The 24,493-nt window shown below is 44.4% G+C and overlaps 2 protein-coding genes and 1 pseudogene across 3 annotated transcripts in view; 2 read left to right on the top strand and 1 right to left on the bottom strand.

Moving 5' to 3' along the window:
* The window catches only part of LOC125176376 (uncharacterized), an 87,647-nt gene extending 68,816 nt beyond the window's left edge, over window positions 1-18,831 (top strand). Inside the window, exons 4-8 of the mRNA XM_047877702.1 lie at window positions 4,662-4,765; window positions 6,618-6,648; window positions 7,596-7,702; window positions 7,878-7,945; window positions 18,654-18,831. Of these exons, the coding sequence (XP_047733658.1) occupies window positions 4,662-4,765; window positions 6,618-6,648; window positions 7,596-7,702; window positions 7,878-7,943 (308 nt within the window). The 3' untranslated portion in view covers window positions 7,944-7,945; window positions 18,654-18,831. The remainder of the gene's footprint in view (window positions 1-4,661; window positions 4,766-6,617; window positions 6,649-7,595; window positions 7,703-7,877; window positions 7,946-18,653) is intronic.
* The window catches only part of ELMOD1 (ELMO domain containing 1), a 65,298-nt gene extending 42,697 nt beyond the window's left edge, over window positions 1-22,601 (bottom strand). Inside the window, exon 1 of one of the 2 annotated variants that reach the window (XM_047823833.1) lies at window positions 22,414-22,601. The gene's annotated coding sequence lies outside the window, so the exon portion shown is untranslated. Of the gene's footprint in view, window positions 1-8,971; window positions 8,996-22,413 lie in introns of those variants that run through there. The other variant, XM_047823834.1, reaches the window with a different exon arrangement.
* LOC125176375 (rRNA N6-adenosine-methyltransferase METTL5-like) lies at window positions 12,180-13,051 on the top strand (annotated as a pseudogene).
* Window positions 22,602-24,493: the final 1,892 nt, after the last annotated feature.

Here is a 24,493-nt window from a genome sequence, read left to right as displayed (position 1 = left end):
CAACCTGGTCTAATCATGCTAGAAACATCAAATTCTTACTGAGGGATACTCCACAAAATACCCAACTAATACTCATCATAACCCCCAAGATCACCAAAAAGAAGGAAAGTCTGAGAGACTGTCATGGCCAAGGGGTGCCGAAGGAGGCATGGCTAAGTGTAATGTGGTATCCTGGACAGAATCTTGAAACAGAAAAAGGACATTAGGTTAAAAACTAAAGAAAGTGGGGGCACCTGGCTGGCTCAGACAGAAAAGCGTGTTATTCTCCATCTCAGGGTTGTGAGGTTGATCCCCATGTTGGGTGTAGAGATTACTAAAAAGTGAATAAACATAGGGGCTCCTAGCTGGCCCAGTCAGTTACGCTCTGACTTTGGCTGAGGTCGTGGTCTCATTGGTTTGTGAGTCAGTGAGTTTGAGCCCTGCGTCGGGCTCTGCACTGGTGGTGTGAGCCTGCTTGGGATTCTCTCTCACCCTCTCTCTCTCTCTCTCTCTCTCTGCCCCTTCCCCACTTGCACTCCCTCTCTTTCAAAACAAATAAATAACCTAAAAAAACCCCAAGGCATTAAGAAGGCTATGTTCTCTTCTGGAAGCTCTAGGAGAGAATCTGTCCCCTTGCCTTTAAAAAAAAAAAAAATGAATAAACTTAAAAAAAAAAAAACTAAGGAAATCTGAATAGCATGGCTTTAGTTAATAATTAGGTATTAATACTGGTTCATTAGTTGTGACAAATGGATCATACTAATGTAAGATGTTAACAATAGGGAATACTGGGTGCCAGTATAAGGGAACTCTGTACTATCCTCGTAACTTTTCTATAAATCTAATACTACACTAAAACTTAAACAATATTAGTGCCAACTCCGCTCTAGACACAGAGTTAGGTACTAGGGATATAGGTGAACATGTGGGGCATGGGTTCCATCTTCCAGCCCCAATGGCCTTGAGGGAGGCAGAAGAGAAGACAATATAGAGAAACAAATAGGCACTTAACCACAATATTACAAGCAGAAATAGGTGCTGTGTTCGTGAGTATGAGAGATATCTACCTTAGATGGAGGGGTCAGGGGTTCTCCAGACAACACATGCAAAGTCCCAGAAGCAAGAGAATACACAATGTGTAGATGGGAATGTTCTATATGACCTGGTTGTGCTCGGTGAGAGGGACAGGTAAAAAGGGATGACAAGATACAGAAAGGCAAGAAAGTCTCAAATCATCGAAGGCTTTGTAAGCAATATTGAAGACATTCAAACCTTATCCCATGAGCAGTGGTGAACTATTGAAAGTTTTCAAACTGAGATGTGACACAATCAGACTTCTAGTTAAAAAAAAAATAGTATGGAGAATAAATTAGATTGTGGTAGAATTATAGATAGGGGCACCATTTAGAGGGTTGTTAACATTAAAGATAATAATGGTAGGATAAGGCAATGGACAGAGACAGAAATGTGATGATATTTGAGCGATATTTAGGAGGTAAAATCAAGAGGACTTTTGTTAATGTACTGATTAGGGAATATTAGTGAAAGAAAAGGAGTCATCAAACATTATGCCTATCTCTATGCGTAGAGAGTAGACTCACTAAGAGAAGAATTCTGGAGATGCAGATCTGAGGGTCTGGGTGTATTTAGGGGTCTTTGGGGCATTTTGAACTTGCAGGGTCAAGTGGTAGTGTGGATATATGTGGATCTGAAAGTCAAGAGAGAAATCCTGGTTGGAGACAAAGATTTGGGCTTCCTCAGCATATAGATGGTAATTACAACCACAACCCAAAAGGAAATAGTAAATAAATACTATATACAACATCTGTATCTTATAATAATAGTTCTTTGTCATTAAGGTAATATATTAGGATGGTCATACTACTAAAGAAATAAAGAATGAAATACACTTCAGAAAGATTTTGTGAAAATAAAAATATATCCTTAAATGGTTTAATTTCAGTTACCTAGAAAACTGGTTTATCTAAAAAATGTCATAAGGATGTGGGATAAGTGAAATATTGTAATAATTCAGCTTCCTGTTCTCTACATAAGTCTTCCTGAATTTATCCATTTAAAAAAAAAACCCTTTTGAATTTTTATGTGCTAGCATCATGCTGGGTTAATACAATATAGTTTAATGCTACAAGGGAGATTTACCACATAAGGGAAAATTCGCAAATATGGCAGCATGCGCATGCTGGTTAAGAGCACAAGTTTTGGAGACAGAGTTCATCTCTGGGATCTACCACTAACTAAGTGACTTTAGACGATTTGTTTAACCTCTCCAGGGTTTAGTTTTCACCCTCTTAAGTGGGGCAAGAAATTAATAACTACCTTGTATGGTTGTACTAAGGATTGAATGAACCAAAGCATGTAAGGTGCTTAGCACAGTGACAGGTATATAACATGCACTCAACGAGTTGGTACTCATTACTATTAATATTTTACTTATTATTTATCAAATTCTATTAAATACTAATAAATTAAATATTTATTAAATTATCTTCTAAAATAAAAGGTCATTTTGTCAAGTGAAGAATCACTGAAGGGACTTTTTAAATTTTATTTATTTTTTATATCAAATATAATTATCAAATTGGTTTCCATACAACACCCACTGCTCATCCCAACAGGTGTCCTCCTCAATGCCCATCACCCACTTTTCCCTCTCCCTCACCTCCCATCAACCCTCAGTTTGTTCTCAGTATTTAAGAGTCTCTTATGGTTTGCCTCCCTCCCTCTCTTTAACTTTTTTCCCCCTTCCCCTCCCCCACGGTCTTCTGTTAAGTTTCTCAGGATCCACGTATGAGTGAGAACGTATGGTATCTGTCTTTCTCTGCCTGACTTATTTCACTTAGCATAATACCTTCCAGTTCCATCCATGTTGCTGCAAATGGCCAGATTTCATTCTTCCTCACTGCCAAGTAGTATTCCATTGTATATATAAAACACATCTTCTTTATCCATTCATCAGTTGATTGACATTTAGGCTCTTTCCATAATTTGGCTACTGTTGAAAGTGGGGCTATAAACATTGGGGTACAAGTGCCCCTATGCATCAGCACTCCTGTATCCCTGGGGTAAATTCCTAGCAGTGCTATTGCTGGGTCATAGGGTAGGTCTATTTTTAATTTTTTGAGGAACCTCCACACTGTTTTCCAGAGCGGCTGCACCAATTTGCATTCCCACCAACAGTGCAAGAGGGTTCCCGTTTCTCCACATCCTTCCAGCATCTATAGTCTCCTGATTTGTTCATTTTAGCCACTCTGACTGGCATGAGGTGGTATCTCAGTGTGGTTTTGATTTGTATTTCCCTGATGAGGAGCGATGTTGAGCATCTTTTCATGTGTCTGTTGGCCATCTGGATGTCTTCTTTAGAGAAGTGTCTATTCACGTTGAAGGGACTGTTTAGATAAATCCTGGCAAGTTGTGACCTGAACTGGGCCACCGACAGTGGCGGCAGAGAGAAGTGCACAGAAGTGGGAAATATTCAGAAGGTAGAATCAACTGGACTTACTGGTTGGATGGGAAAAGTGAAGGGATGGAAAAATAACAATTAGTTCCAATTATCTGTCCCCCAAACAGGAAACAAAGACAACGATTAGTTCTAATTATGTGTCCCCCAAAAAGGAAACACCAAAAATGGCTTTGAGTGGAAAGCTTATGTAAATGCTGTTTAACTCACTGCTTGCTGTGTATTCATTCAATAACCTCGTTAAATGTTTCATCTAAAAAATTACTGGTTATTTTTTTAAATCCAGCTTTGTTTTAAAGGAGGCACACTTGCCAATGGCCTATGTGCGGTTAACTAGACAATCTGTGCGAATGGTAGGAGCGTGCAACAGATAGTTTGGCGTGCAAAGTATGATACTCTGAGCCACTGCGATTTAAGAAAATGTCTTTTGAGTTGCTTTTCCCTGAGTGGTTCTGAGTTAACCGATTCCTTTGTAGCCAAAGCAGCATTTTTTTCGAGCGCTGGACAGGGCCAGAGAGGTCAGGGAGACTTGGAGGCTGCTTCTGATGTGCACAGCGTTCTAACAAAACAGCAGCTCGGAGAGACTTCCCAAGTATTTTACACACATGCCTGTCGACCTTCACTCAATTAATGAAGGCGCTTGTCTTGTTTGTATCCGTCTCACTAATTGAAAAACACTGATATTCACTCTTCTGTTTAATTCAGATTTATTCAGGTATTACTTATGTAACGTTTGCCCTGTTTTGGTCACATGTGAGCTCCAATGCCACCTGTTTCCCCGAGTGCAAGGACAGTGTGGGGACTGCTCTGTGTGCCGTCTCTTCCCTGAAACTGCCTCTCGAGAGGGGCGTGTAACCAGGTGGACACCAGAATTACCTGCTGTATTTAAATCTCTCCTCCTGTAATGAGGTGATGTGCTCCGTGTTTCTTTCCCCTCTGGACTACATGCCCCTCTCGGGCCCCAGGGAAGCCCCAAGGCCTGATACAGTGCCTGGCACACTGGAGGCTCAGTATGGATTTGTTGGGATGAACCCTGCACCCTTCTAGAGAAATGCATGTCTTTAACAGCACTATTCCATAACAGCACTCATAAACGAAAAATGTCCCCACTGGAAGAAAAAGAAAACCCCTTAGATTTTTTTTTAAACCAAAATAAACAATATGACCATAATCCTGAGTCTCCTAATCTTCCGTTTACGTGCAGTGATTCGTCTCCACGAGTGTGAGGACACTGCCCTGACCCGCTCCGCAGGGAGGGATCGGGATCGGATGACTGTGCCCCGTGCATCAAACACCTCCAGAGATCAGGTGACACTTCAGTGCTGTGTGTGGGCTTAGGTTCCTCTGTACTTTTATTTTCCAGCTGGAAAGAAAGGGACGGCAGGCGTGGTCTGCAGCTTTGAAAACTCATCGTCTCTTCTGGTATCAAAGAACCTGCTGCGGGCCCTTTGAGCGGAAAAACCTCCTGGGCTCTTTGTAGAGTACCTCGGGGTGACCCTGCCTCTTAGAAACCGACCTCTCTATTGAGTATCACAGGGACTGAATTAGACACTCAACTAGAGGGAACAGAAACACTTTCTTTAAAGTCATAATCCCTACATGAGACAAAAAAAAACGACATATGTAGCCTTCAAATTCTAACTGACTGAATCCCCTATAACAACCCAAAATGCTTATGGACTCATATTTATGTGTAAATAAAAGACAATCCACAAAGTAAACAGTGCTCCACTCTCAATAATTTCCCTAATTTGGGGTCATCCTAGTTTGTTTTTTTTAAATGTTGTATGGAACACATTTAAGAAATAAAATTTAATTTAAAAATGTAATGTCAGCGTAAAGTCTTGTGGCTGGCTCACATTTACCAAGTGCTTACCGTGCACCAGGCAGTATTCGAGGAGCTTTGTTTGTATCAGCTTACCTCACAGTCACTCTATGCAGTGAATAATAGTGTCTCCATTTTACAGTTGGGAAAGTGGAGGCACACAGAGGTGAAGCAGCTTTCCGTGGTCACACAGCTACTACTTACTGGCAGAGCTGGGATTCCCAACCCCGCAGCGTGGCTCCTGAGACGCTATTAATCACTCCCCTGCGCTGCCTCTGGAAACCACGGAGGGAAAATTCTGGACTGACTTAAGATTGAAAGAAATGAACAGCACATTCAATTCCAGCTAAAGTGCAGAGCTGGGGATAATCAAGGCCTGGATGTCCATTTGCACATGAAAACTTAGTGTTCCTCTGGGAGTGAGCTAGGGGACTCTTGAATATAAGGGTCACTCCTGCACTAAAAACCACCCTGTTTCCTTTCCTGAGGCAAATACACTGCAGATCTGAAAGTTTCCCAATGAGAACCTTTTATGGGAAGTTACACAACAGAGCCCCAAAGGGTGGGTTTTATAGTCTTTCCTGAGACCACATTTCCAAGGACATCTGAATCCTTGGTAGTATAATTCTGAAGTAACTAGCAGTAAAAGTACCCTTCCCCTCAAAGTCAACCTAGTGCTCCCTTGGGGAAAATCCAACGAAATGCAAGCTCGGGCCAGACTGCCATTGCTGTGGTGATTTCACTCTCCCCAAATTATTCTTTGAGTTATTGATCAGTGAGACACGGTCCTCAAATCAGCATTTTCTCTTGGTTTGCTTTCGGTCTACCTCTGTATGTTTTAGTTTCCACCTTAAAGATGAAAATATTTGTTTACTGTTTGTTTTTTGCTGCACATAAAAATCTGTGTAATGGTTGGTAAAATATTCCAAATCTACCCAGGAGGTATATACTAACTTAAACGAGTTTTCTTGATGTCACTGAAAAACAAAATAAGTTCCATTCCCCTTTAGAGTTCCCTAACTGCTTCTTGTTGTTTTCTTTTCACGCTACAACACAACTAAGGAGAAAAAAAATCAATCAAACGGGTCAATCTCAAAATATGTCATTATAATCAGGAGATGAAGACACATTCCGCTACCCTTCCCCCCAACCCAGAGTGGATTTAAAAGACAAAGTTTCTTTTTATCAGTAGTGAAAAAAAAGTCCATTTAGCATTGGAGGGAGGGGGGATATCCCCCACTTGAACCCTGCAGATGATAAGTTCAAGGTCAGCGGTATGGAAATCATTTGCCACTGATTTCATTTCCTCACTTTGAGCTTTTCTTCTCATTTCAGATGAGAGAAGAAAACAATGGCACATTGGACGGTAAGGTCCAGAAATACTAAGTTTTATAGTTTTCTCCCCTAAAAATACGATTGATCAAAAGCCACTTTGGGTATCAGAAGAAAGCCTAAGGTTAATTTGGTTCAATTCCATTTATTCTGTGTCCTTATTATATTATGTCACTTTACATATTTTCTAAAAGTAGTTGAGAAAATTTTCCTGATGACAATAATAAACTCCAAGTAAATGATCTTAACCTATGGGGAAATTTCCATTTCCCTCTTGAATGGTCTCAGAGTGTGCTACTTGTGCTCTGCTGAAGTCCAATGAAATCACGGTGGTGACATCCCTCCATCAGTCAAGGAGAGATTTGGGACTCTGGCAGAAAGAGATACGGGCCCCTCTTTTCCACCCTTTCTTCCGCTTTGGCGGAAGACCTGTATGTCTAGGTGGGGAAGGTAAGCGGAGGAGAAGGGTTTGAAGCTCAGCTGGTTTTAAGATATAACCACTTCAGAATTGCTCCCGAACAGGCACGTCTCTGTGGGATCACAGGCAAGGGCAGTGAGGGCTGGGGATAAGGAGTGGCTGCTAAGCCACCTGCCGTTTGTGGGGCTGGGCTCTGGCTGAGCCCACCCACAAAACACAAGGACGTGGAGGTCAGTCTTCTTAAATCTGGTGGGCCAAGTATCACACCCAAATGAGGTGAATAAATAGGTCTGAATTAGCAAGTTCAGGTAGTGGCTAAGTTTCCATCACGCTTCCTACTTGTCAAGTCCTGAGAAGCACTGTGTCAGTGCGAGGGAGCCCTAGACAGATGAGGGAGTCAGTCTTCAGAGGATAGAACATAGTCACCATGTGGAATGGGAAGGGAGGTGGGGGAGGGGGCGCGAGGATTGGCAGGGGAGGGAAGAGAAAGGAAAGAAAAATTTCTAAGGCTATTTTTGAGCATTTGAAACATGTATAACGTGCAGTTTTTTACTTTATTACAGGTATGCAGATGAGAGAGAGCAAGCAATATGAAAATTCACCACCCTGGAAAAGTGACAAATCTTTCAGATTACATTTCACACATGCTGTCCAGCATGCCACGTTAGAGGTATAACGCTCATGCATAACATTCTCCCTGAGGCCACATTCCAGAACTTTCTTCCTCTATTGCTTAGCTTGAAAAGTGCTCTGCTGACACTCATGAAAATGACAACTAGGAAGGTTTTCTTTCCACTTCTTCAGGAATAAAACACTCATCCAGGGTTTATTTTCGTGATTTATAGCAATGGAGGCCCCTGCCAGCCACAGGATCCACGGCTGCCTGCAAATATATTGATGATCTGCTTTAAAGGTACAGTGATTTTCTGGCTTTCCCTGTGGTTGCCAGCGTGTCTGCACTGTTTTCATGGAGGGAGCAAAGGGCTGGGAAAGCAGAACTGATAAAACTTGTCTTTCATCTTTAAAAGAATAAGGGCATTTCAAAATCATACCTTCTAGGTATTAATTCATTTTTCCACAAAAATACTTGTGTGGATTTTGTACATTCTCAATTCTTTATTTGAGTTTTAAAAGTTAAATTAAAAAAAAATTTTTTTAAGTTTTATTTATCTTGAAAGAGTGAGTGTGAGTCAGGGAGGGGCAGAGAGAGAGGGAGAGAGAGGGAGAGAGAGAATGCAAGCAGGGGAGGGGCAGAGAGAGATCCCAAGCAGGCTCCACGCTGTCAGCACAGAGCCTGACACGGGGCTCAAACCCATGAACTGTGGGATCATGACCTGAGCTGAAATCAGGAATTGGATGCCCAACATACTGAGCCACCCAGGTGCCCCTAAAAGTCAAATTTCTATAAAACCACAATAAAAGAATGGTAACCTTATGACTACGTAAAAATTAAATGTATATGATTTTGCCAATCTAGACTGATACTCTTTATTAAATTTTCTCTTTCATATAATGATAATACAATGAGGACATATGTTAGAAACACTTGACAGGAAAATCCAAGCGAATTAGGGCATTTCCAGGGGCCTGGAGGCAAACAGGTATTGCGCCCCTAAGGCAGTCACTGACCCCAGTCACTTATTAGGTTGGGCTGCAGCAACTATTCGTACTGTAAAACAAATTAAGAAAAAAAGTAGTTTTAAACTTATTTTAGAGCTATGACTTAATATGCATGACGATAAACGTTTGCTGAGTACATATTATTTTATTCTTCCCGGTGGTATCTCATCAGTGCCATAAAGGATAAGATGCGCCATTATGTCATGTGTCCTTAAGGAAGGATAAAATGCTGCTAATTTGCTGCAGCCCGATTTCAGTGGCTTAGTGGGGAAAAAAGTCTCAGGATAGGTGAAATAATAGTCAGACGGAAGTCACCTACTTATTTCCAAATTCCAGGCCATGATGTTTCTGCAGAAGATTCCATCGGTTGGTGGAATGGCCTGCAGCAAATCACACCAGAGGATTCTTATTCCCCAACTCAAACGTTTTTATTCAGCTTAAACCAGGCTAAGTAATTCCAAGATCTGTTAGAGGTTGATTACATAGGAGCAACTCGCATCCTTCTTAACCCACCAGAGATGCTTCCAGCTGGTTACTGCATAGGCTCTGGGCTCTGGTTCCCTTCGCCTATCACAGCCCCTCCACGATACACACAGCACACACCGTTCACACACGTGAGCACACCTCATCTACAGCAAGAGTGAAGGAGTGAGTACGGAAATGCTTCATTGAAGGCAGAGCACTGTCTAGTCCAAGCTCCGTTTCCTTGACTTTACCATAGTTGATATGCTTTCATGTGATGCTGCGGCCTGTTTTTGCCTTCCATGATCACCCCTTCTCCTGGTTCCACCCGTTTCACATTCTTCTGCCTTTTAAGTGTAAGTGTTCCCTAGTATTCCATTCTTGACCCCTTCCTTCCTCTTCACCTCTACAAGGTGACCTTGTCTTTTGGGACCTCAGTCAAATCCAACAAGTCACTTGTCCAAGGCCAGACAGCCACAGTTGGTAGGAAAAGACCTCGGCTCTAACTGCTAGTCAACAAACGTGTTCACTTATCATGTTCAGTTCTTTCTAGGCACCAGAGACACAAAATGAACAGGATACAGCCTTTGTCCTCCAGGCGTAGGAAATCTAGCAGATTTCACACATGGAGTCTAGGGCCTTTCTGAAGTCAGTGTAGAAGATCTGAACTGTCTCAGGGGCACCAGGGCAACTCTGTTGGTTGAGCCTTCGACTCTTGATTCCAGCTCAGGTCACGATCTCATAGCTCATGGGATCGAGCCCCACATCAGGATCTGAACTGATAGCATGGAGCCTGCTTGGGATTCTGTGTCTCCCTCTCTCTCTGCCCCTCTTCCCACTCTTTCTCTCTCTCTCTGTGTCAAAATAAATAAACATAAAAAAAAGAAGCTCTGAGCTGTCTCAAATGAAAATACATTTCAGCCACGTCAGACTAAACTGGACTGTCCTCTTAGGCAAGGGTTCCTGACCAGTATGTCATTGTTATGGATTTTTTGTGGATGTGACGCAAAATTCTGATCAATGATATGAAATTCTCTTTTTTAGGGGGGAGTACATGTTATTTATAGTAGTGTGTGTGAGGTGGAATACTTTGCTAAGAAAGTGGTATGAGAAGGTTAAGAGAGCATTAAGATTTACTGTGGGTTAGAGGCTCAGAGGAGCAACAAACAAGAATGGTCGTTATGGAAGTTCACACAGGCAGCATGAGGTCCTTACTAAGTAGGAATTGTCTCACTGCAATTATTGCTGCTGTAGTTAACAGTATTTTACATCTATAATCCCTTTTAACTTAAAGCTTCTGTCATGGACTTCCATTTAAACATGGCAGAAAAAGGGGCACCTGAGTGGCTCAGTCGGCTGTGTGTCCAACTCCTGATTTCAGCTCAGGTCATGATCCCAGAGTTATGGGAATGAGCCCTGCATTGGGCTCAAAGCTGACTGTGGAGCCTGCTTGAGATTCATATTCTCTCTCTCTTCCCCTCCCTCCCCCTGTCCCCCACTCACACACACTCTCTCTCTCAAAAAAAAATTTAGTAAGTAAACAAATAAACATGGCACCCCCCCCCACAAAATCCCACTGACATGAGAATAAAGATATCCAAAAGGTGTAAATCCATAAGGCTAAGGGCAGTAGGAGCGTACTTGAGATATCAGCAGATTTCTAGAGGCTGAAAGGATGAACAAATGGTAATTTACTTAGCCTAACTGATTAAGCCTGCAGTCAGGGAACTGATCCAAAGGCAGTACCATTGAGAATATGGACTCTTGGTCATATTCAGGAGTTAGTGATGCCCAGTTCCTCTAAAAGCGGTAGTGTAGAATGAAGCCAACACAGGAGGCTTGGTGGGCATTTTTCATAAGGAGTAGGTAGAGCTCCTTCCCCATTCTTGGAAAGCAAGTATAACCACGCTCCATTCTGTCAGAAGAGGTGAGATTTATTCTTGAAGAGGTTGAGCTAGAGAGGCTCTGAACTTCTGGACACAAGAAAATGAGATTGAACGGTCATCCTGAATAGAAGGAGCTAAATAAAAGTCTGCATGATAAATGTGAGATTTATCCAGGCTTCTTCTTCCGCTCAACTCCCTGGTCAGAGGCAGCTATAATGCTTCTCCCCAGGCTACTGGGGATTTATCCCTCAGGAAATTACCCAACACACAGATGGATCTCCCCCAGTGAAGCACCAGCCCCTCACTGGACTGCTGTGACACGATATGGCCAACAAGCCCCATGGAAAGCTTCCAGTCAGCATTTTAGAGCCTCAGTCTTAAATATGAATGGACAGCCAGGGATTATCAAAGAATTAGGGAACGTTTCTAACTTGATTGAATTATAGAGGCTCAAAGAAAAGTGAAAAAAGGGGGAATTTGGAAGAAACAAACAATGCAAAGAGAAGAAAATAATCAATACATCATAATTAATTTTCATAGATATTAGAAAGATATTACACTCAGGAAAGAGACACAAGAAACAATAAAAATTCACATTAAGAGAATAAGAAAATGTTCTTAGCATTTTTTTTTTTAAGCAACAGAGATGGAAGTTGAGGAAATCTCCCAGATTTGAGGAAATCTGCTGAGAAGAAATTGACAAAAAAGATGAAAAATGGGATAAAAAGATTCAGTATTCAAACAACAGATATTCCAGAGAGAAATAAAAGTGAAAAAGTATGTGAAAAAATTATTGAAGAAATAATACAAGAAATTCCAAGAACTGAGGAACTGAATCTTCAATCAAAAGGGCCCAGAGGATACCCAGCTCCTTAAACAACAAAAGATGCTCACCAAAGCATATCAATATGCACTTTTACAACATAAATGTATCCAGTGGGGGAATAAAAACAAACAGTTCACACACAAAGAGCTAAGAATCAGTGTCCAGTTTGTCAGTGGGAACATGGAAGCAAGAATAAAAATTCTGAGAAAAAAACTCTTTCCAGTTCAGATTTCTATATCCAGCCAAAATATTAGGGATGAGAAAAGAATGGAGTCAATTTCAGACACACAGGCCTTCCATGTACCTCCCAAGTATGCCTTTTAAGGAGTTTCTAAAGGAAACATTCTACCGAAATGAAGGTAGAGAATGAGAAAGACATTGGACCCAGCAATCAGATCCTATATTTGAGAAAGGGGAAAAGAATTCTCACAATGATGGTGAATGGGGGCTTAACAAAGGCTGTCTCCATGAAAAATGAACTGACACATTACTTGACAGATATTTATGTGATGTTTTTAAGGGACAGGTATTACTTTGCTAAAAACAGAAACTTAAATTTAAAGATGACATACACTAGATGGTACTCCTAGCCTCCTGAGGTCCAGTGCCCTTAATCTCTGTGAATCCATACAGAAAGAAAGAAAGATGGGAGGGAGATAGAGAAAAAGAGAGAAAGAGAGAAAGAAAAGGAAGAAAAGAAAAAGAAACTAAGACTTCAGAGGAACTAAGGAACCAGAAACTAAGGAACCAGAGAGCTGCCTGCAATAGGTGGGGGGATTCAAAAAGCCCATTCTCTTTCTAGAACAGTATCCGACTAGGCCATAAGTTGCAGCTTGAGTGCTGGATGTGACACGGATGAAGACGCACTGAAAACATTCAACAGGAAAGTCACGGAGTTTGTGTTAACAAATGCTGGCAGGGTTCAGTGTGGGTGTGCCAATCATCTAACAGCATGTCCGAGCCACTTGGACAGTGATTCTGGATCCTCCTTTTAGGGACGAAAACACAAAAGGCGTAGATAGGACTTTTCTGAAGATTGCTTCGGAAATGGCAAGAACAGCAGTTCTAGTTCTCAACTAGAGAACACATTCATATAAAAGCTACAGAATGGAAAAATCGAGATCAACACTATTCAGAGCTGCAGTATAACCTACCAGCATCATATTAATTTCTTAAAAAGAAATCAGTGGACACTAAAGTGGACTTAATTTGTTTTTCTTTTTAAAAACCTCCAAAGATAAAAACAGCTTAAAACCTAATTAATGAACACAAAATCTGTTAAGAAAAGATGCCACAAATTATAGCTATATTTTTCCAGAATATAATGTTATTGTGATTATGTGTTTTTGAAGAGTCATTGTATTTTACAGATACATACACAAATATTTACAAATGGTATGATAGGTGTCTAGGATATGCTTCAAAAGAAAATGGGGTGGAAAGACAATAGGTTAGAAATCAAACAGTACTGGTCATGAGTATTAGGATCCATTATACTATTCTGTCTACTTCTGTATGTATTTGACATTTTCCAAATAGAAACTTACCAAAAAAAGAAAAAAAAAGGCACCATCAACAAAACTGAGAATCACTGTAAGCATATTAGGCATTTTTCTAGCCAAGCAGTGATGATTAACACCTGACTTTGTTCATATCAGAAGTTAGAGGTAAATCTATGACTCTTCAACAGCCTTGGGAGAGTACAACAAAAATAAACAGGAATTTGGCATCTAACCCATTTCCATGACTGACTTAGTTCTTGTAGAGACTTTACACCCTCGACTGTAGAGCCTCTGTATGGTGTTAGGCATTGCCATTTAAAAATATTTACCGAGCTTGTTTGTTAGTGGTTAAAAACAGTGTATACCAATGACATCTTGTATTTGTGAAATATGGTAGATGGGTTTAGGAGAAAAAGTGGCAATTAAAATATGACACATTCTAGCAGTGTTTCCTAATTTCATAAATGTTAAGGTGAAAAAAAATTGCCTTTTGGAATTTTCCCAAGAATCCTTTCTTTCTCTCTTTTTTAAATTGTGTTTATTTGTGTGTGTGTGTGAGAGAGAGAGAGGGAGAGAGAGAGAGAGAGAGAGAGAGAGAGACAGACAGACAGACAGAGCGTGAGTGGGTGGAGGGACAGAGAGGGAGGGAGACAGAATCCAAAGCAGGTTCCAAGCTCTGAGCTGTCAGCACAGAGCCCAATGCAGGGCTCAAACTCATGAGATCATGACCGATTGAGCCACCCAGGTGCCCACCCCCAAGCATCCTTTCTTATCCCAACCCTTTGGCCCCATGCTAAATCAATCTTTAGAATCAGTAAACCCTCAAAATGATACCTGCCTCCATCTTCTCTGACAGTGGTGTCCCTGTCTCCTCCTGCTTGTCCCCATAGCACTGATTTGAAAATACCAGCTTCGTGTGCCTCTCCTCTCCAGTGCCAAGCAAGGTGCCTTATTCCAGAAGTACTCGGAAAATGAACACACATTTCCATTAGTGTTTTTCAGAGTGCATCGCGTTCAGCAGGTCCTAGTGACCGACTGATACGCCAGCATAAGCACGGACTTGCACCCTCTGACAGTCAGGGCTTATTATCACAAGGGACAGAAACTAGCTCTGTCTGTTTAAGCAGAAAAGGAACTTATTCCGACGGTAACCCACCGAATCTCCAGGAGGGGTAGAGAACTAGGTTTAGAGGTTAGATAGCCAAAAATAACTCTTGAAATGATGACACGGAGCTGGTCCAGTAAAGATACTTCTGATGCCACTGTGTCGAGACTCTGGAGCAGACACTGCTGTCCCCCAGCATTGGCCAAGGGGTGTTGCTGTCTGGAACAGCCGCCCCCAGGGCACGGTCTGGGTCATGGGCCCAGAATGCAAGGATGATGTATCAGCATTTTAGCTCCTATGGTGGGGGGGTGGGCTCTGCCTTATAATGTAGGACAGCCCCCAACACAGGAAGGGGGTTCAGAAGGCAGTGTTCAAAAGGAATGAAAAGTGTCCGCCCTACACTATAAACAAATACCTTTGAAAGCCAAAACACAGTGCGGAGTAGTGAGTACACAGAGAGAACAGGGGGGGCACATGCTCGCCTTCCGTCTCTGAGTTGATTAGGTGTGCTGTGCGATTTTATTTTAGAGCCTGGACACATGCCCATTGTATGGCTCTTCAGTATACATACCTTTTTGAACTAAGAATTTCAATTCTGATCTTAGGTAATGAAAGAATACCTGTAAGTAGCCTTTTAAATTGAACCCGAGGTGGTCACAGAATGGAGGCACTTACTTTAAGTGATGATTGATTAATTACCTAGGGAATCATCATTAAGTAGAAAGAATAAGAATAGATATTATAAATCAACAAAAGGATGTATAATAGTTACATATTACATAAATAGTACCAGGCTGAATTAGACATTGGCAGATTCACGTAGAAGTGCCTGGGAGCTCAGTGTAAAGTGCATAATCAGATTTAGGAGGTGCTTTTGAGGTCATGGGTGCCAGCGTCCAGCCCAACAGAGAGAGTCCCTCTTATTACATCCCTGACAGGTAGCTCACCATGCATCATTTTTTTTTTTAACGTTTATTTATTTTTGAGACAGAGAGAGACAGAGCATGAACGGGGGAGGGGCAGAGAGAGAGGGAGACACAGAATCGGAAGCAGGCTCCAGGCTCTGAGCCATCAGCCCAGAGCCCGATGCGGGGCTCGAACCCACGGACTGCGAGATCGTGACCTGAGCTGAAGTCGGACACTTAACCGACTGAGCCACCCAGGCGCCCCTCGCCATGCATCATTTTGAGAATAGTGTGTTATATTGTGTGTTTCTGATACAGACTCTATTCATCTCTGAGTCTAACCAAAGATAGCGTTGATTTCTTTTGTATTGTTGGTTAATACTCAAGTGAACTAAAACTACTTTTTACAACCCAAACTGTTGTTAACTAGGACTGCCACTCCCATATCCTTGGGCAACTGATTTTACATCCTAAATGAAGCCAACATCTGTTTTTCTTCTTTTTTAAAAATACTTTACATCCTAGTTCGTTAGCATGTAGTGCAACAATGATTTCAGGAGTAGATTCCCTAATGCCCCCTTACCCATTTAGCCCATAACCCCCCCCCCCCCCAACAACCCCTCCAGCAACCCTCTGTTTGTTCTCCATGTTTAAGAGTCTCTGACAACATCATTTCTTCTTAAGTACAGTCTTAGTTTCAGCCCTTGCTCTGGGCTCAGGGATATCAGATTTAATAGTGATTGTCATTCAGGGGCACCCAGGTGGCTCAGTCCATTAAGCGTCCGACTTCAGCTCAGGTCATGATCTTGTGGTGTGTGAGTTGGAGCCCCACATCAGGCTCTGACGGCTCAGAGCCCGGAGCCTGCTTCGGATTCTGTGTCTCCCTCTCTCTCTGCCCCTCCCCCTGCTCATGCTCTCTCTCTCTTTCTCTTTCAAAAATTCAAAAAAAAAAAAAAAAAGATTGTCATTCAAACACACTAGTGCTTTGAGCTTTGCAACATCAGCAAACCTAATGTGCATATGGTCAAGTATACCTGAGTCATTGATAAAACGTTGACATGTCGGTGTCTGAGGCCAACAGAAACCATGTTGGCTTCCACGCCTGTGAACATTCTTTGGGTACAGCTGGTCAACCCAGCTATTAGACCACATCCTAGACCTTATTTCTGCCTCTCCCCCTCAAAGATGACTCCACAGCCCCATTTACAGATGTTTTCCAGAAGGATGTTGTAGATATAAAAATCTGATGGTCTAGCTCTATTTTAAACACACTACGTTATCCACAGTTTAAAGTAGTAGGAGAAATTTCTGATACAACAAAGAACTCTTCAGTGAAGCAAAAACTGTAACCCCAATCCTTTTTTAAGTCTTGATTTTTATATACTGGGTTTACTGTTGGGCTGCATACACATCACACATGAGTCAATATGAAAGTCAAAATTCTATGTTAGGCATTTTAATACAGGCTTTAAAAATTATGACTAGCGATGTGCATAATACACATTTTAATTAAAACAACTTTGACAAATGCTTACCATTTTAAGAGAATGTATGATTTAACTTCTTAAGTAAAAACAATTTTTTTAAAAGTTTTTGCTAACTTAAATGGATTCTAAGGCCAAAGAAAATCTAATTAAAATTGAAATGTTCTACTGGAGGGGCACCTGGGTGGCTCAGTCTGTTAAGCGTCTGACTCTTGATTTAGGCTCAGGTCACGATCTTGCGGCTTGTGAGTTGGAGCCCTGCGTCAGGCTCCGCGCTGACAGTTCAGAGCCTGCTTGGGATTCTCTCTCCTTCCCTCTCTGCCCCTCTCCCTGCGTACTCTCACTCTCTTTCAAGATAAATAAACTTTTTAAGTGTTCTACTGGAATGTAGAATCTTCAGAAAACCTGTCTTCTAAATTCTGAAGGGGAGAACATTCTTACTCTTCTTCTAACGGAAAAAGGAAGAAAGGTACTTGTGCAGCAAATTCATTGCAGAGATGGATTCACACTTAAAATATTTATAATGCCAAGTGGTGATATAAAAAAAATAGGAAACAGAGTTTATGATGTCACTGATATAAGCTAAGCCAAAAAACAGCTGTGGGATAAATAAATTATTCGTTTCATCATGAATGAAACCTTCAAAACACATGGCAGCCTTTTGCCATCTACTTGTACGAGGGAAATAGGGGGGAGAGTTCTAGCAGCTGAAGTAAGCTCTTATACCAAGACTTCTAATTAACCAAGTCCTAATACCAGTAATTAAGAGGGAAACAACATTTAAAAGCTATATAAAGACCTTTGAATTCTGCAGTTATTAGCTTGTTTGAGACTGATTTTTTTAAAGGGGTTTAATGAGTCCTTCTTAAGCATTTACCACAATCATCTTGCTTTGTACCAAAAAAGCAAAAAATGAAACAGCAAATTGTGAATTATCTTGATGGTGTCTAAAACATCGGAGGGTACACAGACAATACACAGATTGTCTAATTATCCTGAAAATGAAATTATTTATCCCTCAGAACAGTAGTCACAGTTAGCATCTATTTTATAGACATAGAGGATTGGAGCTGGCACGATTTTCTTTTTCTAAATGTGCATATCTTCCATTTCACGGCACAGAAATGAGGTAAAATAAGACTTGCTTGTGGTCAGCAGAAGTGCGCTGGAGGGTTAAAAGCTCTTGGGATGCAAGAACACACTGTCTTCAGATTCTTTAAATTCAGAGTATTTACTGAGGACTTAGACTGTGAACTGAGCACACAATTTCAGTTAAAGCTCTCTTGGGGTGATCGTGCACATAAGCTTGTCATTAGAGACCACTGCAGTAAGCCGTTCTTTAATAAGCCATATCCATGTGAAATCTTGCTGAAAAAAACAACCTGTGGTCTAACTGCCTGGAAATTTTAGCAAGCTTAGTATGTGCTAGATCACTTTTTTTTCTCATCTATCAGAATTATAAGGCAAGACGGGGCGCCTGGGTGGCTCAGTCGGTTGAGTGTCTGACTTTGGCTCAGGTCATGATCTCGCGGTTTATGAGTTCGAGCCCCGCGTGGCGCTCTGTGCTGACAGCTCAGAGCCTGGTGCCTGCTTCGGATTCTGTGTCTCCCTCTCTCTGTCCCTCCCCTGCTCACGCTCTGTCTCTCTCTTTCTCAAAAATAAACAAACATTAAAAAATAAAAATAAAAAGAATGATAAGGCAAGATGTGTTTGGTAGACATTACAAAGAGGAACGGTACAAATACCTGAAATAGGATTTTTTTGGCTCTATTTTAAAGAATAATCCTTTGATAAGAAAGATCCTAATTAACTACTTCATTATACATTTCAGCATAGAGTGATTTTTGTGATTTTCAAGAACTTATTATAAAATACGAAGTGGAAACGTAACCATATGGAGGACACTCAAGCATAGGAGCTTCTTCTGAAGATGGTTGACAAACCAGATTTGTTGACAAGCGCAATCTCGAATGGCACTCTGGTGTCATTTCCTTGAGACTGGCACATTGGAACCTTCAAGATATGAGTAACACTTCTCTACGTGGCCTGTGCTGGTCTGATCTTCAACTTCTCTGGAAACTTCCTGTGCTGATGATCAATAGTGAAAGTGCCCGCTGGGTTTTCGAAGACGCGAATGTTAAGTGGTGTCCTATTTTTTCGGAATTAATTGCATTTGGAATGTTCTGAGCGGGAACTCTCTGGTACTACAAGCATCTGGTCATTTTCACATAGTGCTATTTCTGTAAAATCTACATTCTTTCCACCATCAGAATCTATTTCTGTAAAACCTACATTCTTTCCACCATCAGAATCTGCTTCCTTAAAGATAGCTGGACCACATCACGCAGTCATTGCCCTTTAGTATCTTTTCCTTCTTGAGGCGATAGATTTGTTAAAGCTAAAACACCTGCTAATCCTGTGTCAGGAATTTGTGCCAGAAGCAAGTGAATATCGATCAACATCTCAAATATTACACTTTAAGATCTACTTGTATACAAAACACTACATAAATAGTATACTCCAGTATTACTCGACAATGACTTTTTACCCGAAGAAACCAGGATGGTGGTGGAACAGTGAAGGAGCACTTTGGGTATTAATCAAAGGGCAGACCAACTGCTTTGTTAAATGCAGCAAAATGCATTCGTCCAGGTACCATTTCCGGATCCCTGCATTTGTCCCCACTGCTCCCTCCAGTCCCCAACTCCCCAACTATTTAAAGTCTTTCTTTTAGAATCCCCTTCTCGTCTCTTACTTTCCTCATTGTCAGCAGGCCGCTCCGTCCTCCAGCTGAGGCCATCAAGTAAAGTCCTTCAACTTCCGGCCCAGCTCCCCTCCACAAGGTGTAAGCCCAGGGGTGTTTTTCCTCCCAGGATAAGGATAAGATCTCACTCTCTGATTCAAGGCCAGACCCGTCCAACGTGCTAGTCTTCTCACTCCCTGCCTGGAGCTGCCCAGCAGAATTCCGTGTGGCTCCCAGGCTGCTACACACACAGGCCCTAGCAAGCCTCAGGTCTCTATGTGGACGCCCCCTCACACACACTTCCCCCACTCTGTAGCTGGCACCTCTCACAAGCAGCTCAGGCAGGGGGACTCGACAGATATGTGTTGAACTGAAACTACTAACTTTTCAGCATGAGTTATTTTCAATAGCTTGAACCAGAACTGAGCCTGTCCCAGATTGTCTGCAGAACAGCATATGATTCCTGCTCCACTTTATTTTTTCAACCCATACATGACCCAAAAATGAGGAGTGAGAAATTTCTAGTGACTAAAGTTGCCAGATAAAATGCAAGCTGCTCCGTCAAAACTGATTTTCAAGTAAACAATATGGATCTTAAGTATAAGTATGTCACAGGGGGCATAGTTATACTAAAAACAATTATTCATTGTTTATCTGAAATTCAAATTTAACTGGGCAGCCTGTATTTTTATTTGCTAAGTCTGACCGCTCTACCAGTGACTCCTTAAAAATTCTCAGAGGACTCAAGGAATGCTTTAGAGCGCTTGGAGATTTGTGTTCCAACTCTGCAAACTTCTCAACTGGGCAGATTCTGTGTCTGTTAATGCAGCTGGGTTTCTTTCTGGACATCTCAGCAACATACTTTAGCAAGTGCTGTTTATTATATAAAGTGTTCATTTCTTTTGCCAATTTATAGAATTCCTTTCTAATATCTATTAATGATTCCTTTCTAATATCTATGAATGATTCCTTTCTAATATCTATTAAGAATACGGTGGTACTCCTCCAAATCTCTTACGAAGCTGATATTCGTATTATCACTATGCCTGAGTCAAGTCCTAGCTACATGTATTAATAACAGTTTTTAAATATTTCATATTTTCAGTTAAACCAGCAAAAGACAATATTGAAGATACCTAAGTCATCTTGGGGTTTCTGTTGTTCATGAATCAGACACCCGAAGACAGACTGTCCTCACTAACAGGCTGGGGAGAAGCAGCCTGGCAGGCGGGGGTGGAGCCCGTGATCTAACCGCAGTGTGTGTGTGTGTCTTTGCTGGAAAAGCCTTCCCCAATTGGGAAGCATCTGTAAACCCAGGCGCTTGGGCTTCCGTGTGAACGGGCTGGAATGCGAAAAGAGTCGCCTCTTTCAGCATCCTGTAAATCTTGGAGGCTTGAAATCTTGGTTAGCAGAATGCCTCGCAGGTCGTTTTAAAAGACATACCTGTCTCTCTAAGGAAGGGAAAAGCAGGTTTCTTCTGCAAAGGAGTGAGTACCATTTTAGAGGACCGACTGCCCTGTGTGCCGTTGACCCAAGGTGATGGTGCAATGGAAGTTAAACGAACAGCTTGTTCCAGTCCTGAAAGTTTCCTACGTTAATGTGTTCCTGTTTGAGCGTTCTTGACAGAGATTGCTCGTTACTTAAGACACTGACTCCTTATTCCCATGAAAGAAAGCATTAGGGATGAACAGCTCCCTAAGCGGACGGATACGGAGTGTGCCAGCCTCAAAATTTCATCTAGACTGTTCTCGGATTCAACTCGGAGGGAGAGAGTGACCAAGTCCGCCGTGGCCACCGGGTGTCACAAGACGGTAATGAATTAAGACGTCTATCCCGACACAAGCTCAGCACCTGCTTTCCACCATATTGGCCGCTCCGGTTAAGGACGGTTGTCAAGCCACCGGCACCACACGCACACACTGCAGGCATGCAGAACAATGCCTGGATGCCTGCCCAAAACTAGTCTCCAGATGACACACGCGATTTGTGGTCCCATTCCAAAGCTCACCGGGGGTTAGTGGCGTCATTCTCCTGGTTGGTGCGAGAAAGGGGATGGGATTGTTGGGAAAGCGCAGGGGCACGGGGCGCCCACCTGCCCGTGCAGAGAGCGGCGAGGCTCAGCACCACATTCATTAAACTTGATCTGAAGCAGGCGAGCCTGCGAGGTCGCCCCTGAAATATTCATAAGGCGTGTTACCCGACCTCCGCTCGGAGGTGGGGCAGGCGCAGCCCGCACCCGTACCCGCACTTGGGAGAAAGGCACTCACGACCGCACACGCCGCCGCCACGCTCCCCGGTTCCACCTGCCTGGGAAGGAGCGATGCTCTCCTAAGGACTTTCCCGGCAGTTGCAGGAGGTGCGGCGCGCCGGCCCCTCCGGCGGCCCCTCCGGGACGGGGGCGAGGCCGACCCGCTGCCCGCGGCCCCCGCACGGCCCCGGGGGAGCCCCAGGACCCCGTGTCTGCCGCTCGCGGGGCCCAGGCCGCCCTCGGCGTCCCCCCCCCCCCCATTCCGGCCTCCGCCGGGGATGCTTCCTCCAGAGCCCTCGCTCGGTCGCTAGGTGACCCGCGCCTGGGCCGAAACGCAAACGGCCTCCCGCGCGGCCCCGCGCCCCGCCCCCCCGGGTGCTGGCTCTGCGGGGGGCAGGTTGCGGGGAAGGATCTCGGTCCCGAAGCCCCCGCACCGAGGCCGGGCGTGCTTCCCTTCCCAGCCCCTCTCTGGCCACGAGCCTACCTCGCCGCTGCGCCCCGCACGGTGCCGCGTCCCCGTCACCACGTCCCTCCTCCCCAAGGGCGTTCGCCCCTCGCGCCCCTGCCTCTCCGGGGTCGGCCCCCGGCGCGGCGACTCACCGGGCTCCCGGCGGCGGCGGCGGCGGCGGCGGCTGCGGGACGCTCAGCAGGTCCGAGCGCGCGGCGGCCGGGTCTCCATCCCCGCCCTCGGCGGCGGCGCTCCACGCGCTCCGTCCGTCCCCCCGCGCCGCGGCTGCACCGGGAGGCCGCGGCTGCCGCACTGGCTGCGGGCGGGCGCGGGCGGGGCGGGGGCGGGCCCGGAATCTGGGTCGCGGGGAGCGGAGCCCGCCGGGAGGCGCCCGGGCGGCCGGCGGCGGGGAGGCGACCGAGAGCCGCCCGCGGAGGGCGCGCGGAGGTTTCCCGGGGATCGCGACGCGGACGGCGACTGAGCATGCCCAGTCCCCGGGCGGGGGCGCGGGCGCGGGGCGGGGGCGTGGCGGGGGCGCGGTAGGGGCGCGGCGGGGAGCGGAGGGAGGGGGGCGGCGCTGGGGGGCGGGGGAGCAGGGCGGCCGCGCAGGCCCAGGTCAGTGGCACGGGGCCCATCCGCGGGAGGCGCGCGGACCCGGGGACCTGTCGGAGCGAGATGCGCTCCCCGCTCCCTTCCCAGAGAATTGTCCAGAAGTCAAAGTTTGCTGTCAGTTCAGCTGCGGCCCCACGGCCTCTCCCAGGGATTCCAGCAGTCCAGACGCCCACCCCACCTGCCTTCCTGTGCCTGGGGGCGGGGGGGGGGGGGAGCGGGGAGGGCAGCGTCGCCTTTCCCAACTCCTGGACCGGTCGGGTCAAGTTCTCCCAGGGCCAGCTCTTTCATTAGGTGTAATGGAGAGATCGAGTCCGTCCTCCCGGGTCACATATCTGCATTTCAACCAGGGCTTCGGAAACACTAGCCTCACCCCGGGGTTAATTATTCTGGAGGGATGGTCCACCTCGTGGTCTGGGACTCTTTGGGGAGCATTGCTTCATTGCGCAATAGCGGTGGCCCAGGACTGCTCCGAAGCCCGTGCCTTGCTTTGCGATGGTGCTCGGTGTTCAATGAAGAACGTTTCCTCCCTACTTAAGCAAAAAGCTGCTCACGTTAGAGGCAGCATAGGTCAGGGAAAGAGGATGCGCTTCGAGGTCGGCCTTGATTTTCAGTGTCATTTCCTACCCTGGCTCCCTAGCCATTGGGCGCCTCTGTGACCTGGAGGGTGGTGGTCCCGATCTCTCCGGACTGTTGTGAGGATTAAGTGAGGCAATGCGGTCAAACGAAGCACTTGGTACGAGGTAGATGTGCACTGAACAAGAGTCCCTGCGGGTCCCGCCTCCACTCTTCCGTTTTCATGAAAGGGGGGGGTGGGGGTTAGTGCTAATCTTTAAATGGTGAGCATTTGTGCTGTTGCCTTGAATTGAATAACCTGAAACTTGGATCTTTCCAACTTTTTGTTACAAAACATTAGCCACTATTACCTCGTGGTTCAACTCTCCAGTTTCTTTGTACTTCCTTGGAGAAACCTCTAGGGAAAAGCTAGACCAAGGCCGTGTATAGGTGGGACGCGCTTTGGGCAGGATTACCTACAGAAGAACTGCACTCTATCCTCTTCTAAGAGTAGTTTAATTGGCCTGCATTCCGCTGTGGTCCGTGTTTCACAACTATTGCAGAAAGCGAGGGATGCCTGTATGAAAGGAAATTATAGTCTGTTGTGGGGAAGGTAGGTGGTAAGCACCCAAACAATAAATGATCACCGAGGAACAGGTCAAGACTATTTTTGTGTTTGTGTTATTCATCAAATTAATGTATGCGGTCCTGATTCGTCCTTCCAGAAGTATCAATAAAAATATTAATACTGGCCCTAGGCCCACCAGATTACATGGACCTGGCTGCTGACCTACTTGCTGTTGAACCACTGATTTTTACACCTCTCTTTTGACTCCCTCAGCTAAAACTGTCCTAATCCCAAACGATTCTAGGTAGGTACCTGCAATCCCATATGATGAATGGAAGATGGTGAGGGATAGGCCAGAGAGTTTAATCCCCACACCAAGTTATAGCCTTTCTCTGACTTCAAGGAATCTCCTCTCCAATGGCTAGATTTAGCTTGAATGCCCATATCTCCGGAATCCCAATCATCTCTCCCAGGATCATACACCACTCCCAGTCCCTCAC

The sequence above is a fragment of the Prionailurus viverrinus genome, chromosome D1 (genome assembly GCF_022837055.1).
Source record: "Prionailurus viverrinus isolate Anna chromosome D1, UM_Priviv_1.0, whole genome shotgun sequence".
Taxonomy (NCBI): Eukaryota; Metazoa; Chordata; class Mammalia; order Carnivora; family Felidae; genus Prionailurus; species Prionailurus viverrinus.
Note: the sequence above shows the minus strand (reverse complement) of the source record. Positions and strands in the feature narration are given on the sequence as shown.